The following is a 19,283-nucleotide window of genomic DNA, read 5'->3' on the forward strand; positions in this document are numbered from 1 at the left end:
CAAACCATTGGAAACACACGCACGCAAACCATTGTAAACACACACACACACACACACACAGCACAGTCATGATTCTCTGACCATTCTGTACCTGATTTGCATTTTAAACAACCCTTCACTAGACAATATAAGCCAAATGCCTGGAGCAGTTCCTCTCCCAGCTCTTGCACCACCCTATCATTCCTGTTGTCTGTTCACCGACAGATGAGCTTTCCTGTTTTTTCCTCTTCCCTTCTTCATCCTTTTCCTCATTTTGACATTCTACTTCCAGCTTAACACTTCAAGGCAGGATATGTCAGATTTATAGTTTCCTCTTGGCCTCATCAGCCTTGCCTTAGGCCCACTGATATCTGTCTGTACATGGCATTACAGCATCAGAGAATATTCTCTATTACTATATATTATTACTACAGCCAGGGACCTTTTAGCTGTAAAATAAATTTCACAGACCCATTATTATTACCATCCATCTATTACAATATTAGGCTCATTATTTAACTATGTACAATAATACTCCAGCTATTTATTGGAGCCATAGAGCTTTTTAATGATGAAATCTCCACCAACAGAACCCATTAGATCCAACTTGACATTATTTATAGGCCTACATGTTTGAGTTATTCAAGCAACCAATCAACTACAAGAACCTAGTAATAAATACAATAACATTAATAATGGTTGTGATTTGTGTAACAAAATAAAAAAAAACATGGACCCCACATTGAGAACCACTAATTTATAATATATTACTCTCCCTTTTCCTCTTTTTTTTGTGACACAAAGACACAAATGTAATGACATCCACAATGACTGTGTTCTTGGAGTGTCTTTGGTTTTTTGAATGTTGACCTCACTGTTAACATGATCACGCAAACTATAGCTTCTCTCTGGATTTTGTTTTGGGTTATTTTGGTTTATATCTGGATGTCTATGCAGCACTATATCTATATCTGGATCTCTATGCAGTGTTGCAGTGGGTAGCATTGGCATCTCACAGCTCCAGAGTACCCAGTTCGATCCAAAGCTCGGATTACTGTTTACATGTTCTCCCCATGATTGTGTGGGTTTCCTCTCCAGATTTCCTCCCACCTTCCAAAAATTTGTTGGTAAGTTGACTGACCATGCTAAAATCCCCCTAGCTGTGCATGAAGTGTGTGCACTGCTATGGCATCACATCCAGGGTGAATTCTTCCACCTTACACCTAGTGTTACTGGGATTGGTTCCAGATCCACTGCGATAAAGCACTTACGGGGACAAATAAATCATTTCTGAACACCTTAAATGAGCCTGAAGTAAAATCATCCTGGGAAATATACATAAATCTTCCAGTCAACCTAAATGTGTCTCATCATGATCGTGGCTCATATCTGTGTGTCTAATTAGACTATCTAAAACTTCGAGCCAACTCTCATGACACAATTATGAAAATGCAATAATAGAGGTAGTGGGTGTTGCAATAAATGCTGCAAAGACAGAAGTGCAATAGGGAAAAGTAGTTACGCCTAATCAAAGCACTTGGCTTGCCTGATCCACAACAGTGGCAGCCTCTTACATTTTACACATACTTCCTTTCAGATAACATTTTCAGTACAGTATGTTATCCTGTTAGAGGTTCCCAACCCTGTCTGACCTTATGAAGAACAGAAACATCATCACTGTGACTCTTTGTCTCTGTCAGTTCCTCAGAGAAATTTCATTGGTCAAATACAACCAATACTCACACAAAATGCCAGCTCCTCTCTGTCTTCATCCTCTAACATTTCTTGTAGCTTTTCAGGCCTACGATTCGATTGTTAAATCCTTCATGTGACTGGTATTTTGCTTTTTTCCCCCTCTATTATCTCTAGAATACCTTCCTGCAGGCTAAGACAGAAGAGGACATCTTCATCCATTTGGGATTGGACTATATTGAGCCTTGGCAGAGGAATGCTTAGACCTCATCCAATTCATCAACCGTGCGCACATTCCTGCAGCTAATCTCCCCTCATAGCACACTGCTAGACTGCACAGATTCAATGCCATCAATGAATTATTTCACATAAAAGCAAAAACTGTAATACTTTGCTATTAGGAAAGCTTTTTTTCCCTTTTTTTTCTACATTTAAATTAAATATATTGCAGTATGTTTCATGTTGTGTTATAAATTACATTATATTACATTACATTTTTATGTATGAGTGTGCTAGAAACGCTAAAATGTGCAAATATATGTGATTCATGTCTGTGCTATACAGGACCGAGGATAAAAGAGAGTAAAGGAAAATGAATTCCTGTAATTACCAGTCTATACATCAAACCAGATGAGACCAGACTGTCTAGGACCACATGTGGTGATAACAAGCACAGGTAGAGTTTAACAGCAGTATAAGTGATATTGGATTCCACCTTTAGTGAGCATCATTTACTGAATTCTAGGTTCCTCATTACTGTAGAATAACACTTCTGGAGGAATCCTACACTCTTTTTTTTTAATAGATCACATACATTTATAATGTTCTTTACAAGTATGAAGAGATTTAGTCATGCAATATTACCAATTTCCTTTTCTATTTTGCATTACTGATAGGTACCTTCTGGTTTGTAATATAGTAATATGATAATATTGACTGCATCTCTGCTATGCATCTGAATGGTTTAAAATGTTGTTTTGTCCCTAGGATAGCTTAATTACTTGTGCTTATTTCAGAGGAAGAGGCCACATGCACTCACATGGAGCTGTTATTACACAATAAAATTGTTCTTTAGCATGTAGCCATTGATGCAATTTTGGTGTTATTTTGCACAGTTTGTATACAAGTTTATTGCATTCTGAAAATTTGAATAAATATGTGGAAAATATATCACAAAACTGCAATCATAAACACAATTCTGTTAGTAATCTAGTTTTTACATGGGTCTTTTGTCTTTGAATGTTTGCAATTGCATAATGTGTTTATATCTCTGCGAGTCATATGACTATATTAAACGTTTCTGACTGGATATCTTTACAACTGCAGCATGACAGCTTACAGTAAATTTCAGGGATCATATCGAACAGAGTGGAACACAGTGCAGTGGCTTTTAGGCATCCCAGATTTGATCACTTTTTTCTGTCTGCTAACATTTGATTAACTCCCATATAATAAAAACAGACACACTGTATCTTTATATGCTTGTATTAATAGACCCTGTGCATTCCTCTTAGCACTCAATGTCCCTCTTAATTGTACCACACAGCGAGAGGCCACTGTGTTCCATCCAAAAAGGTGCCCTCTTGATACACACAAGGGCCCATATGTATTTATGACTAAGAACACAGATGTTCCTATTTAAAGAGTCTTAAATAGAGCAGTCCAGGCATTTCCAGGACTCGACCCCAGGGTCTTCCCACTTTGTCTGTCCAGAAAGGCCTCAGTGCAAAACAAAGCCATACTCTATTTGGTGTTGAAACTAGGTTAGCTACTGTTGCTTTACTTTTAAATTCCTTTACATCGAACTCCAAAGTCTCATATCAGAATTCACTATTTGTCCAAGAGTCAGTAGTGGAGCCAAAAAAATGTGAACTGGAAAAGTATTGGCAAAGCTAAGTGGCACGAGAGAAAAGTAAAACTCAGCTTTTCCAACAATCTGTCCTCAGGAGATAAGTTCATGAGTTTGAATCCCAACAATGCCACAACCACCTGTGTCCGGGAGTCCAGGAGAGCGAAATTGGCTGTGTTTTCTGGATGGGAGGAATGGCATTACTCTTATCCCTGTCAATCAGAGTGACATTAGCTAAGCATTGGCAGCAGTGAGCTTACTGTATGCATGTGTAAGAGGACGTTAGCTTCCTCCGGCTTCCTCCAAGTGTCTTCAGCTGCCCTGTGATGCTGCAGCACTTCAAAAAGATGTGGTGGCTGGCTTCATGTGTTTTGGAGGAAGCACATGCTAGCATTTAATCTGCCCAGCTAATAGCTGTTGTGTGTTTAGGAGAACTATGTAACGGGTGGGAATTGGCAGTGACTAACATTGTTAACCTGTTATATTGTTGTTCTTTGTGGTTTTTGCCATTCTTCTGAGAAAAGAATAATTAAATATGTTTATATTGAAATATTTGCGATGTGTTTAGTGTTTCTGGTAGTAATTTATTGGTTGGTGCTTTACGTTCATTAATCCTGTGACAAGTTAGCTCTTGTGTGCTGCGCTGACACCAAAGGGAATATTGCTTGCGCGGTTACAATGGCATTTAATAGAAGAAAAGATTTTGCTGTTAGCTCCTAAAAACAAAATAGCAAGAGCTTCTTTTGGAATGTAGGAACCTTGTCTATTTGAGCAGAGTGTACAGACTAAAGAACTAAAGCACTGCTGCATCTGTCCCACTGGCACAACTATGAGCAGGTAGTCAAATGGCATTGTGGGTAATGTAGGAAACCTTTATACAAAGTAAAAATAGACCAATATGTTGATGAATGAGATTTAAACAAAAAAGGCAACTTCATTAGAAAATAAATCTTGGGGGCATTGAAGATTGCATGTTAATTATAAAGATTCATATGCAAAAAAAAGAAAGGATTTTTTTCCCTTTTTTTTCCCACCTGAGTACATTTTGTTGGATCTCCAATGCTTTAATAAAAAGGCCAATTAGCAGATTCACTGAAACATGCTGATTCTTATGCTTTGAGGCAGTGATGGTTGAAGTATTGTGTCTAAAAATACACCAGTGATCCATAATCCATTAAAAACAGAACAGATTGTGGATGTTTCCGACACATATTCAATCAGCCACAGAAAACTGTAACTTCCTGTAAGCACAAAAAAAAAAAAAAAAAAAAAAACCCAGCACTAATAAGTCTATCTGATATCAAATTGACCCAAAGAGCTGAGCTTAATCTCAGAGTCTTAGGAGAGTTATGCAAGTTTAAACCTCATATTATTTCTTATTTCTTGCCTCATATTTATTTGAATACTGGGACTATATGTATTAATCATGATAATAATTACAACACTTGGATTTGAAGCATATAACTGTATGCTTTAAAATGGCATCTTATATAAAATTTCATACAATTAGCATAATTTTAATTAGCATAAAACTCTCTGTAGAGCTATAATTATCAAAACCTGTAGTTGTTTTTAAAAAGCCCATGACTCACATATTTGAAATTTTTTAGTATTCTGGCAGTGTCAGTAGTTTCTTTCTTTCTTCCTCTCTCTCTCTTTCTTTCTTTCTTTCTTTCTTTCACACAGAGCTTGGTTGTTTGTTAGTTTTCAGCCATAGTCCATGCTATCTTAAGCATCCGGCCTGACTTCCACTCAGCCTGAATAATGTCGAGCTGTGCACTTTGGGACAGAGAACGATCTCTTGGTGTCATTAAAAGTGAGCTTTGTTCAGCACTTGTAATGGGCCTCTGCAGTGGGAAAGGGAAGGTCATTTAGCTACATGCTCATTTGTCTGTCTGGAGGTTAACAGTGTGATGGAGAGGACTGATGCTATCAGTGTTTCTGAGCCTCAGTGTGTGCAATAAAAGGGAAGACTTTGACTTCCTGTGTCGTGGCGGACACAGAGGTGATACATAGTTGCATCAATAGAGTAATATAAAGCCTTTGTTGGTAAGTAATAATGAGAGCAACAACTATACAATTGTGTTGCCACCTCACAACTCCAGGGTCACTGGTTTGATCCAAAGTGCGGTGTTGTGTAATGCATCATTTCCTCTGGGTTCTCCAGCTTCCTCCTATCTCCCACAAAATGTTGATAGGTAGGTTGACTACTCTGAATTGCTCCTAGGTGAGAATGAGTGTGTGATCGTGTGTGTCCCTATTGCCTTGCGATGGATTAGTGTCCCATCCAGGATGTGTTCCCACCTTGGGCTTAGTGTTCCCAGGATAGGCTCCAGATCCTCTACGATACTGATAAAGCAGTTACTGAAGATGAAGGAATGATGAAAGAACCATACAATTGAAAACTGAATATCATTTTTATTATCAATTTGACTGACTATTTGGTCAAGCAGTGTGGTAACACTCGGGTCCCTGGTTTGATCCTGAGCTGAGGTTAGTGTCTGTGTGGAGTTTCTGTTCTCCCTGTTTCCACATGGGTTTCTTCCGGGTTCTCCAGTTTCCTCCTACCTTCCAAAAAAAAAAAAAAACCTAAAAATTGAATGTGTGTGTGTGTGTGTGTGTGTGTATGGCATCCTGCAATGGACTAGTGTCCCATCCTGGATGTATTCCCACCTCATGCTCTGTGTTCCTGGGATAGATTCTGGATCCACCATGACTGTGACCAGGATAAAGCGGTTACTGAAAGTAAGTGATTAAGTGTTTGGTCAAAACATCTTAGTGCAGCATAATACAATCCAAGCATTTAGCTGAACAGTTTAACAAACTCATTATTCAGTTATCCACCTTGAAGCACATTATTCAGTAACTACTATGAATTATTCAGCAACTGCAGTGAAACTAAGAGCTATGCAGTTTTGACAGTGAGGAATGTGAGTCTGACACATTAAAGAGCTAGGAATTCTTGGTTAAAGACCCAGCAGTGGTTTGCTTGGAATCCCCTGACTAGCACAGAACTCTAACCACAAAAAAGTATTAAAATATCGCAGCATAGGGAAAAAACAAAACAAAAACAAAGTGGAGATCGATGTGGAGGCAGCCCGTATCATGATTGTGAGAGCAAACTTTTCTGTATTGTACTCTTGGACATGATTTATTAGTTGTGCTGTACTGGCTGCACTGTGTGTCCAACCAGTCAAAGGCAACGGAAGTGGATGACAGAATAAGGGCACTGTGTATCCTCTCTTTGCCACTTGCATCCTGTCACTGTCAGCCACTCTGAAAGAGACATATAAACCGATTTAGTCAGTGCAGAGGAAAAGCGAGGAAGCCAAGGATGGAGAGGAAGAGTAGACAGATTAGAACAGATACAGCGAAGCACTCAGATGAGGAGTGACAGGGCGTCATTTGGCACTCACACACGGAGAGAATGACAGGGAGAGGTCTCTCTCCGGTTAAGTAGTCATTAATTTGTCAGACAGGTTTGCCGATGACTTGAGCGTTTAGTGGCTGTGTTGAATGAGTGATGTTATTGCCAAATGACTTAATTAAAGGAGCCTGATTGGCGTGGCAGCCTTAGGTTGTTGATTCTCACTTTGATTTCTATCGATGTATTCTGAGATTTAGGCAAAATGATATTGCTGCGATAATGATCATTTAATGAGAATCAATTCATTCAACTCACATTAGTTTGTAATGACCAGTTGATAAGGACACAAAGTGACAAGGATTTGCTAGGCTTTTCAGATAAAATTAGTATTTGCCAAATAAAATAGGCATTACGTTACCTGCTCAGAGTGCTCCTGTGAGGCTGTAGTGGATGACGATGATGATGACAATGGTTATGGTGTGTGTGTGTAAGTGCGTGGTGTGTGAAGATCCTTGTTATATAGGTGGCATGTGCATATAGGTTCATGGCCATATAGATCAAGGATTCTCAAACTTCATTACAGTCGAGGATCCCTTTAACTGTAATATATATATATACACACACACACACATACATATATATATATATATATATATATATATATATATATATATATATATATATATATATATGTATATATATATATATATATATACATATACTATACAAATATTAGGCCCATTATTTAAATGTATAAAATAATATTTTGTCAATTTATGGCTATAGAGGTTTTTTTCTTTCCACCTATAGAACATATTGTTATTAAAACAGTGATTAAATTGAGATTATTTATAGGCATAATAACTTTGATAATGGTGGGTTGTTGTTTACACCATTGTAACAAAATTAACCAATTGTGGACCCCCCTGGTGATGCTTAACAGATCCCAATTTGAGAATCATGGCTATGGCATGCCTCTGATTTGGGGTATATGTGTGTAAACATTCAAGTTCTTAGCCCTGTAGGTGGCATGGCAGCCTCTGAAGGTTTTTTGGCCCTACAGATGGAATAGCAGTACCTGTCTTTTGTTACGTGTGTGAATCTTCGAATTCATGGCCCTATACTTGGCATGGTAGCCTCTGATTCTGGGTATGTGTGTGAATGTTCCAGGTCATGACCCTATACATGACATGGCAGCCTCTGTTTTTGGGTATATGTGTGTGTGAATGTTCTCTACTGTGTATTTGCCAGAGAAGGAACAGGACATTTCCCTGTCTTATTTGCTTGGCAAAGTGGAGATATGCAAAATCACAACGTCCTCTCTTTCTCTTTGGTTTACTCAGAGGTGTGAGTCTAATGCACTGATTTTATAGGTCACTATAAGATTTAAGACCAGCTTGAAAGTACAATTTTTATAGACATCACCTCATTTTACAGTGTGTATTCTTATAGACCGTTAGACTAACAAATTACAGAGATATACTACTTGTGAATAAGACCATTCTTTTCACGTTTTAGATTTTAGGTTTCCTTCAGTTTGCTATATTCTGTTGTGACATTCTTACCATTCTCATATCTTGCGTTATTAAGGTTTTTGTACTCATATAAATAAATGAAAGATATCTTCCAGTTTAGTTGCATCCCAGGGGTTAACCTGGAATGTTTGCACTGCTGGATGTCAGACAAATTTTATAAACTGAATCAGTTTGCTGTAATTCTACACATGCTAATGTACATGATAAACCCGAATGCCTGTACAGCTCCGATTAAGTTCTACATTCCAAAATTTAGAATTTTTTTATGTGAGAAAGTGAAGAGATACAGACAGCATGACAGAGTCTCCTACTTTTTTCAATGACAAACCTTTTCTGTAGCATCCTTTTTAAATTCATTAAGGTATGCTCTGCTTCCCCCCTCTCACTCCTCACCAGATGGTCCACTGTACAGCTAGATGAATGGGCCGACTCCCTCAAGAGCATGCATTCTATGTTAGCGCCAAACACACTGATCCTAGGTCAGGGCGAACAGGAAAGTTTCTACAATTAAAGTTAACACTGGCCTTGAGAGAATAGACCCTAAATCTGTCTCTTAATACCTTACATCCCTAAACTACTTCTCATTTCTGATTCTCTTGAGTTGCTCAGATAGAGCAGGTGTAAGAAAATCTTTTTTTTTTTTTTTTTTTTTTTTTCAGGAATGCACTTTCCCCAGATGTCCTCGAAAAGTAATTACAAATTGTACACTTCTTGCATGGGCATGACTCAAACCTTAGGCAATAGACCATAATATTATGCTAACAATTACCTCATGTGTCAACCAAAAAAAAGTTTCCAAATGGAAGTATTCAGAAAGTTTCGCTCTGTCTACCTGCAAACTTTCTTGTTATTCTGAACAGCACAACCAGGAATCCAGCAGTATAGAACAGGAATGCGCAGTGTTTCGATTAAAATCAATGTCCATTTGTTACACAGTGTAATCAGTAATCATTAGTGGCTATGACGCTAGTCTGAAATTTGTCATGATTCATGTAATTGAAACCTAATTGAAAACAACTGTAAACATCGCAGCTAATATAAGCTAATCAATCTGGCATCATTTCAGTCATTGATATAATGTGATTGCGGCCTTTGTTCATCATGTCCCTCTTCCATGCTCATAAATTCAGAGAAAGTTCTTTAGAGCAAAAACTCCAGACAGACTTCACTTATTCTTTTCAAACTTCTGAATAGAAAAGTGTATGTGTCTGCATATTTAAGTGTGAGTGCAGAAGTCCAGGCTACAGCAATATCAGCAGGAAGCTGTCACACACCACACACACTGAAAAAGACAGAGGGAGAGAGATGATTTTCTGAGCTAGTAATAATGTTGTGTGTGGCTTATCTACAATGACCTCCAAAAAAATCAAAAAAGCAGCAAATACGATATTAAAAAAAAAAAAATCTGATTTCTGCTTCTTTGGATGGTTCTTGAAATTATGAAAGGAGATTAAAAAAACACTTGAAGTGAACATTCATTATCTGCTTGATGTACAAAATGTCAGGATGCTTCTCCTCTGTAAATCCTGGGTGATTAGCACTGAAGTGGCCAGTGTGATTCGGATGATTTGCGGAAACGGTGACATTTCATGAGCTATGATAAGCCTTTCAGAATAAAAGTACGTTCCACATGCATGCTCAGTTGCTTTTCATATAATGGACCATGCGCTAATATGTGAGATTCTTTAAATATCCCTGAGCTTCTTACTTTTTTCTCCCTCTCTCCATTATTTGCATGCTTGATCCTCAGAACTGCACTATAACCAGCGCTTCATATGCCTTCGAGTGCTGCCACATGCTCATCTTTCATTGGCCAGCGCCGAGTGTGTAGTCAGCACCTGCTAACGAGTGCTGCTAATATTGCACAGTGGGTAATCAACAGCTCTTTGTGTTGAGATGGGCTACGTTTTTGGCGTGGGAGAAGTGCTGTTCCTCTTCTTACTGGCTTTATTGTTGGAGTACAGAGTGCTTGATGAGAAGTGATGGCATTACCCGCAGGGACATAAAACAGCTTTCCACATGAAATGAGAAATCGAGCCAATCCACGATCACAGCCAAGACTATATGGTTGGCTACGGTTGTATCACCCTCCTGAGAGAACATGCGAGTATGCGCGTATAACCTTCAGAGCCGTGCTTATATAACACCTCGCTCTCCATCTCTGTTCATTGCTCATAATCAAACATATTACTATTTTTCCAGATATAAGCATCCATTATTTCTTATTTGTGACTCAAGGCTATGCAGACATCAGCTGGTAGCTGTTGTTCCTCTTTATTCCACCCCAGAGCAAAGAATGTGAAGGTTTCAGAGTGTAAGTGCAGCTTGTATTAGTGCTGTCAACACTGATCTTGGTGTGAATGGCTCCTCGCTGGGCTTGCGAAGGAGAATGGGGGAGCCAATGCAATAGCGGCTTCACTAATATCTGCTGGGAGAAGAGCTGTCTGGAAAATAAAACTCCATCGCTACTCTAGATGTTACAAAGATCCATCGACTTCTCACGTCAGGTAATAGAAATGATATCAAGATAAAACTATTTCTCCCACCTTTTTTTTTTCTAGCAGCACCCACGTCTCCATAATGGAGAGTCCGAGAGATGGACTTACCCAAGGGCACAGAGGTGATAATCTAATTGGAGTGTTTTTTTTTTTTGTCTTGGGCTTACTCTCTTATTTCCACCCAACCTCCTGCTGTTGTAAATTGAAGCATTCGGCAGGGAGGACTCGAGCCAGACTGACATGGTGTATAAATAACAGTCACGGTGACAAGAAAACAAGTGTAACATACACCATCTGGCTCTCCACTGGTGTCTGGAGCACAGAGGGAGGCTATAGTTGTGTGAGTGTGAAGAAGTTTACAATATAAACAGCCGTTTGTAACCCAAGCAAACACATGTGGCTTGACATCATCACTTTCGTGGATGCATTAACTGCCGCAGTTCAGTTAGCCGGAACGCCATTCCTTGTTTGCTTGATAGCTGATAGTTCAGCTGTACGTTTGCTGGAGGCATCGTGACAGATGCTGTTATCTTAAAACCATACTAATCAAGAAGATGTACAACTTTACCATAGTCCTTTTTTCAGTGTACACATTCCAGGAAAGAAAAGTTCTTGAAAGGTCAGATAAGTGCAATCTTGACTGTATTGATCAACCCTAGTGTAATCAAGCTAGTGATTGTGAAAAAAAAGATGAGAAAAGGATTTCCCCACTCTTCCTCCTTTACGAATCGATTCTATGGCTGAAATGAGAATTATTAAACTGTGAACGGGAGAAAAGCAGATATTAATCAATATAACCTTTGCAACTAACAACCTTGTTATTCCTCAAAGCCAAACAAAATGAGATTTCGTCCACGCTCAGGTCTTGTTATTAGGACTAGTAGCTAACAGACGTTATACAGCTGACTATTGATCATGACGTTAGGACAGGCAAACTTCGCCAAGGCGTAATGAGATGAAAAATGAAAATGATTTTTTCCTCATAACCGTGTCCCTGCTGAGAAACTCATAAGAATGCTGGTCTCTTCTCATTTCTCTCTCTCACTCTCTCTCTCTCTCTTTCCGTCCCTATCTCTGATCCCTCTCTCTCCATATCCCTATCTCTCGATCCCCCTGCTTATTTCTTTCTCTCTCCCGCTGTCTCTGTCTAACTCTCCTTCTCTCTATCATCCCCTTTCTGTCTCTCTGTCTCTCTATATCCTTCTATATCTCCCTCTCTTTCTCTTTCACTCTATCCCTATCCCTATATGTCTTTCCCTTCCCTCTCTCTACCCTCTCTCTCTTTCTATCCATACCTCTCTCATTCCCTCTCTCTGTCTCTCTTTCTCTCTATATACCTTTCTACCTACTCTCTCTCTATTACTCTATCCCCCCTCTCCATCCATATCTCTCTCTTTCCCTTTCTCTACCCCCTCTCTCTGTCCCTGTCTCTCTTTCTCTATCCATATCCTTATCCCTTTATCCGCCCTCTTTGTTTCTCTTTCTAGCCATACCTTTCTCTCTATTCCTATCTCTCTCTCCCTATTCCTTTTGTCTATCATTCTCTCTCTCTCTTTATCTATATCCTTATATCTCTATCTCTCTACCACCCATACATTTCCATTTCTCTCACCTCTGTCTATCCCTCTTTTTCTCTCCATCTATATCCCTGTCTATATCCCCTTCTCTCTGTCCGTCTCTGTTTTCCTCTCCATCCATATCCCTATGTCTCTCTCTCTCTCTCTCTCTCTCTCTCCCTCGCTCTCCCTCTCTCTCTTGCGCGTGCGCTCTCTCTCTCTTTCTCCCCAACTCCCAGAAGCATTAGCTGCTCTCAGCTCCTGGACACTGGAGTTGCTCTGTCCCTTGCCTCTCATTTCACCTCCTGCTCTTTAGTGATTCTGACTCGTCTAATTGCTTGCACAGGGAGAAGAGAGAGCCACTGCTGTCGCTGTTCAGAACGGAGCTCAGCACGCCCCTAGCTATTCAAAACTCTCTCAGTACAATGTGGTATTCAGAGCAAAATTTCCAATAAATTTGTACACCCGAGGTTATAAATGTTTGCTGACAGACAGCGACGATGTCTCAAAATAAGATATAGCCGTATTGAAGTCAACACAAAGGAAATTAAAGCTGAAATCTCACACTGGACTAAAGGCATCTGTGTTATTTAATAGAAGCACAACCATTTTTTCAAAGTTCAATTTCAACCATCTGATACTGTCTGTGTGTGCTTGGTTTTATAAAAGAGATTTCCTGAGCCTGGGATAATGGTGTTTTTTTTTAAGAATTTTAAAGAAGAATTTTTTTTTTCAGCTCAGAGGGTTAAAGCCATGAGGTTGTTCTTTATACATTTACATTTCTCTGCTTTAATAGATGTAGTGAAATTAATCTTAATTAGTTTCATGTTGATTTCTCTGTTGACCCCATTAAGTAAATTAAGAACCAGGTCCCAGTGTTATATATATAGATTTATGTGCCATTGTGGATGGAAGCCTTAATTGGATGTAATCAAATATTTAATCATGGCTGTAATGCTGTCTTCTAGCAGCGGCACATAACTGTGTATTAACATTGTTGAGTAGTTGTGCAATGAGCTGGAGCCAAGTCAAAAACTATATGGATGTTACATGAAACTATATGACTTGGAAGCTTTACTTTCCAAGTCAAATTCCTTGTGTGTGAGCACACTTGGCAATAAAGCTCTTTCTGAATCTGAGAAACAAACACCAAAGAAACCAAATGAGCATGTATTTCTGATAAGTATCATGTATTAATTGACAAAAATGCACAAATCCTTCATTTAGGCTGATGCAAATCAAGGATTTAAACATCTCTACATTTGAAAGTGGCCAGATCTGTTTGAATGCAAGCTGAAATAAGCATATTTTTACTACATAAATGTTTTTTTACTTCTCAATTTTACCATTAAGAGTTTTTTGGATACTTAATTTGCCCTCCTTTGGCTTTTACTATATTAATTTAATTAAGAATATTGCATAAGCAAGTGTACGGTTATACTGAATATCAACATGGCTGTGATTAAAGGTGCATCCGGTGAAATTGGCTTCGCTTTTTACTTTTCATCTTCATCTGACGAGCTTTCATATTTCAAGACAGCAGTTATATTCATTTAAAAAATGTGTCTTCTGCTATATCTGCTGATGATGTTGCTAACTCTATTATAGTAACGGTTTCAGTTAACTGCTGGTTGAAATTGTACATAGTGAACACGGACAAGCAGAGTGACACAAACACTGAAATATCCCAGTGCAGTTAATGTCCCAGTGCAGAACTAACTGTTGTATAATAAAAATATATATAAAGTATATCTGCTTTATTATTTTGTAAGTTATTTTATGACTCACTATGCTCATGTGAAATATCACAACTCTGACAGAGTAATAGATATTTTGAAAGCACTCTTGTTTTGAACCAAAGAATTCAACAAAGGATCATTTTGTTACTTTGTTCCTTTTTTTTTTGCTCACCTTCTTATTCACACCTACCAGCTAGCTATCCCTTGTCATATGACAACTATCAACCACTGAGGATGAAGGCTAACACCAAGACGTGAAGCCAGCCAAATGAAATATTTCAAACTGCCGCTCATGCTGCATCACCAGGCAGCGTAACATAATCGGAGGAAAGTGCTATCTACACTCTAACGCATCTGTAAGCTCACAGATGTCGGCAATTGGCTAGTGTTGCTGTGATTGACAGGAGAGAAAGAGTATGCTATCCCACCCAACCAGAGAGCATGAGCAGTTTTTACTCCCTTGGCACCCAGCCACAGATGGGTTGTGGTATCTGAGGGATACGTCACGTGAGCTTCCAACAGTAGGGCTTTTCCCTACTGTTACACCACTCGGAATTACTTTGCTCCTTTGATGAGTAACACAGAATTAATTTGTGTTCATTTTTAGAATTGCTTCTTTGATTGTGTTTTGCAAGCTGATAACCAGAACAAGAAACAAAATCAAAGAAAACATTTGTCTTTGGCCCCGCTGTTTACACTGCGTCTCTGTGCAGTACCTTGATGAGACAGATTATAACACCTTTGATACAATAACTCTTGGTTGCTTGGAAACATGATGTGAAGATTTAAAAGCAAGCCAACAGAAGAGAACATGAGAGAGACACAGACCTCTTTCTCACTGCTCATAAACTTAAGTCAACCATATTAACAGACCAAAGGTAAGTATTTACTCTCTGGGTCACTTTGCTGACTGCTCATTGCCACGTACAAATTACTTCCCAACATCCCAGACACTGGGCTGTTACAGCCAGGGGTCAGTTTATATTTGGTACCAACAGCCAGCGTCTCTGAAATGGAAGGCAAACACATGCTGTGGCCTCTGAGACATGGCGCTGGGAGCTGGGCATTTGTCTGGCCCATAGCCTCTGATAGCTGTCTTTGATACCTGCAGGAAGCATATGGAGGGAACTGGGCTGGGCAGGAGATAACTTGCTAGCCTGAGGAATCACTTTTGAACAGCAGGCTAATGTGTCCTGTCAGAGAGTCGCATTCACAGGGAAACGTAGTGCTTATCGCTGAACATCGCTCTGCCTGTTCTCGCAGTGATAAATTAGCCATTAAAGGCATGGCATCAGTATTAAGCAACAGATGATGCATTCTGCTCTGGTAGATGACCTTTCCTGAAAATCTCCTGACAGCAAGAGAGAGATGGAGATATCTGTAGAGACTGGCACGCCTGTAGATGATGTCTGACTGCACGGTGAAAAACAAAAAAACAGGTCAAAATGGGAGCCAGCAGAACTTTGTAGTTTTATTTCATTTTCTACCAGCTTGAGAAACTGGAAGACTCACAGTAATCAAGTCTCCATTTATGGGAAAAATGTACACTAACATGGCAGCACAGTGGTGCAGCATGTAACATTGCTGCCTCGCGGCTCCTGGGCCCCCATTTTGATCCTAAGCTTGGGTTACTGTCTATGCAGAGTTTCACATGTTCTCCTTGTGGGTTTCCTCCTACCTCCCATAAATGTGCCTGTAGGCAGATTTGCTACTCTAAATTTCCCCTAGGCATGAATGAATATGTGAATGTGTCCACAATGGAGTGGTATCTCATCCAAGTTATATTCCTGTCTCGCTTCCAGTGTCCTGACCAGGATACAGAAGTTACTGAAGATGAATGAATGAACACAGAGACACAAATATTGACAAAACATTTTGTTTCCATCTGTCTTGATTAGGGTTATGACACAATCTGTATCTGTTAGGTGACCCAAATATCTATATTTGTATTTGAATTTAAACCAAAAGTTGGCATGGCCTAAACTGACAGTTTTATTGCTTTATTTATTTAAATTTAAATTAAATATGAACCCTATGATATGTGTGTGGGACTGTTTTTCAATCCCTTTCTTGTACTTATTATTTTTGAATTTAGTTGGTTCTGTTTTCCAAAATATAAAAAAACTAGTAGCCTAAATTAAACCAATGTGACCCTGACCAGGCAGTTACTAAGGATAAACGATTGAATACTGTAAATGTATGTTAATGAATGTGCTCTTTCTTTGTCCTGCAAGCTTCATATCTGACCACTCGCTGGTGCCCACATGAAAGTAACAAACCTCATGGGATCCCACTAGACTTGTCTCAAATGCCCTGTGAAGGTTTCTGGCAAGCTTTCTTAAAGATAATTACATTTAAAAAAAGAACAATAGTGCACCTACTATTTGTATTTGTTTAGAACACATTATCTTTTCATTTTGAATAATGTAATCATATTCATTACATTCCCAGTCTTGAGTGAATAAATTGTTGATACATGAAATACAGCAAGGGATTATACAGGAAAATACTGCATTTGTGCATACATTTAGTGTCAGGTGACTGAATTTTCATCATGCTCCTCTTGTGCAACAAACCAACGAACAAGCGAGAATGATGAAATCTTCCTGCCCTTCTCATGAATGCGCAGTTTACACTCCCCCTAACAGCTGTTCTCCCTAATAACTCATGTTTCTAAAGGGAAAAACAGAAGAGATTGGATTTGTATGATGACTAGTTTCTGTGTACTGACAAGAATATTTAGGCAGCACCTACCCATACCATCCTGCCCTCTTAATGCCAATGCATATGGCAAGAAAAAGTTCAGATGATGCATTATTCTTAAAATGTAATATCTGTTGGCTAGATAATTACAGTTTAAATCATAATGTGGAACAGGTTTGAGATAAGTCATCCAAATGTTCATCTTTTAATGAGCTCTGAGTAAAACTCATGTCTTGAATCATGTTAGCATGTACAACCATACTTCATCATGTCAACAATTTATTCAAGAATATGTTTTCAGCTAAATGCTTCCTGTTAGGAATAGGAGGTAATACACAGATGGTAGGAAGTATTGGAAATGGAAGATTTTCAGCACTATGGCAACAGCAGCAGCAAGTGGATCGAGAAAATGATGAGAACTTCTCTTAATTTAATTCTAGAAAATAATGACATCTTGATTTGATGAGAAAATTAGGCACATTTAAAGGGCAGTTTTCTGTAGTTTCATGTGGATAATTTCTTCATTTCTGTGCTGCTGTCTTTGGACAGCAATGCAGATTATCTGGGAAAAAAAACAAAAAAACGGCTAATAATAATCAGAAATCTGTAGATTTTTATCACTCAGTGAAGGAAAGGTCAGAGAAGCTAAACGAGAGAACATAATTTAAGAAATGCATGAAATTCCTGGTGGATTTTCAATGCAGTTCCAATTCAGTACAGTTCTCTGGTATTACGTGCATAATGCCAGTAGCAGTATAGCTAGTGACGACAGTCAAGGTGACTCCATCATCATTTCAATGCTAATCTAAAATGATGAATGACAAACATCAAGTTCAACATCATCAAGTTACTTTGTGTAACTTTCTAACTTTGTTTGGCTATTTGGTTAACCACCTTTTTTTTTGTAAGATCGCTATTGTCTTGTTCAATGGCTCAATCTTCTCCTTTGGTAACCATTGAAAAACATGCTAATCTTTTCTCAACTGCCATTTCCTTTTCTCTGTCAGATTGTAGGTCAGGCTCGCACAGCAGCGGCAGCAGTGTAGCAGCTCGTTTAGAGTGGTAGCCTTGTTCAATTGTACTCAATACAACAGGTGTGATTCCCATCGCCATTTTGTCACAGTGTGAGAGGTTTTAACCAGGGTTGCCAGGTTTCAGCAAAATTTCCAGACCAAACATCTCAAGAAACATACAAAAGATCTGAAACACACATTTCTGATGTATGGACATTATCCACTTCATTATCCCCCTTTCCCTCTCCCAATCTTTGCATAGAAATAGAAATGGTTCTGTACGGACACACTGTCTGCACTTTGCCTTTGTTTGTGGAAGTGTATTAGATTTAATTCTGATTATTTGCCATAAAAACAAGATCTTTGTGGCCGCTAAGTATTTTTAAAATGTGGTGACCTTGGCAACCCTGTCATTAACGGTGCTCTCTGCTTCTCTTCACCTGAGCATGCTGATTTTTGCCCCAATGGGCCTCTACAGTATTAGCACTTGTTGCAGTTCCCATTTTTGACCACTAGGCTTAAAATGAACTCTATGCAACTAAATGGGGCAGTTTACATCCTGCCTCACAATTGCACAACATCTAGAAGGGTAAGGAAATCAATGGAATATCTGCTTATATCTGTCAAATAGCAACATTTTTTTGAAAATTGTTGGTGACTCTAAACAAGTAATTAGTAGTTCAAGGAAATTTACGATGTATGGAGTTGTGAAAGAGGACGTTATGAGTATTACCAGGCTGATATATACGGTGGGGCTCTGCTCCACCTGTCTCTGTGGACGAGCCGCCACTGTACAGTAGGCTCAGGTAATTGTGGATACATTGCAGAATAGGAAGTGAAATGTTTCTCGATGCAAGTTTTTGTTACCCAAATGATGTTAATTATTTAGCAGTCTGAAGAAGAACTGAACCATGGATACCCTTCCCTCAGGAATGAAGCTCCATATAGCTGGTCCAAAGCTATTATCATCAAAGAGTGGAAAATAAAGTTGGCTGAAGCAGCATCTCCAATATGGAGTACTTCTGTGCTCCTTGCCTATGAGACATCATGTGGCCATGAAGTGAGCCGAAATTGCTATTCAACCAATTCCTCAAATTAATCTTAATTGAATTTCTGTCTTGGGTCATTAAAAAGCCCCAAAGTAATTGTATCTTTGTGGGAGAGAATTATTAATGTACAAGTAGGGCTAAAACTGCATGCTCAGCACAGATGGGAGCACCAATAAATTCACACTGGTCAGATAGCTCACTTTATTATATCCGAACAAAGGTTTGGGATATTCCTAAAATCATAAGAATAGAGGATGTGAAATGAGGGATAGAAGGAAATCTTTCTCATGTCTACAGAGTGCT

The 19,283-nt window shown here is 38.9% G+C and overlaps 1 protein-coding gene across 2 annotated transcripts in view; it reads left to right on the plus strand.

Moving 5' to 3' along the window:
- The window catches only part of dntt (deoxynucleotidyltransferase, terminal), a 109,044-nt gene extending 104,896 nt beyond the window's left edge, over positions 1-4,148 (plus strand). The window contains exons 11-12 of one of the 2 annotated variants that reach the window (XM_026934595.3): positions 1,849-1,956; positions 2,236-4,148. In XM_026934595.3, the coding sequence (XP_026790396.1) occupies positions 1,849-1,935 (87 nt within the window). In that variant the 3' untranslated portion in view covers positions 1,936-1,956; positions 2,236-4,148. Of the gene's footprint in view, positions 1-1,848 lie in introns of both variants that reach the window. The other variant, XM_026934587.3, reaches the window with a different exon arrangement.
- The last annotated feature ends 15,135 nt before the right edge of the window (positions 4,149-19,283 follow it).

The sequence above is a fragment of the Pangasianodon hypophthalmus genome, chromosome 3 (assembly GCF_027358585.1).
Source record: "Pangasianodon hypophthalmus isolate fPanHyp1 chromosome 3, fPanHyp1.pri, whole genome shotgun sequence".
Classification (NCBI taxonomy): domain Eukaryota; kingdom Metazoa; phylum Chordata; class Actinopteri; order Siluriformes; family Pangasiidae; genus Pangasianodon; species Pangasianodon hypophthalmus.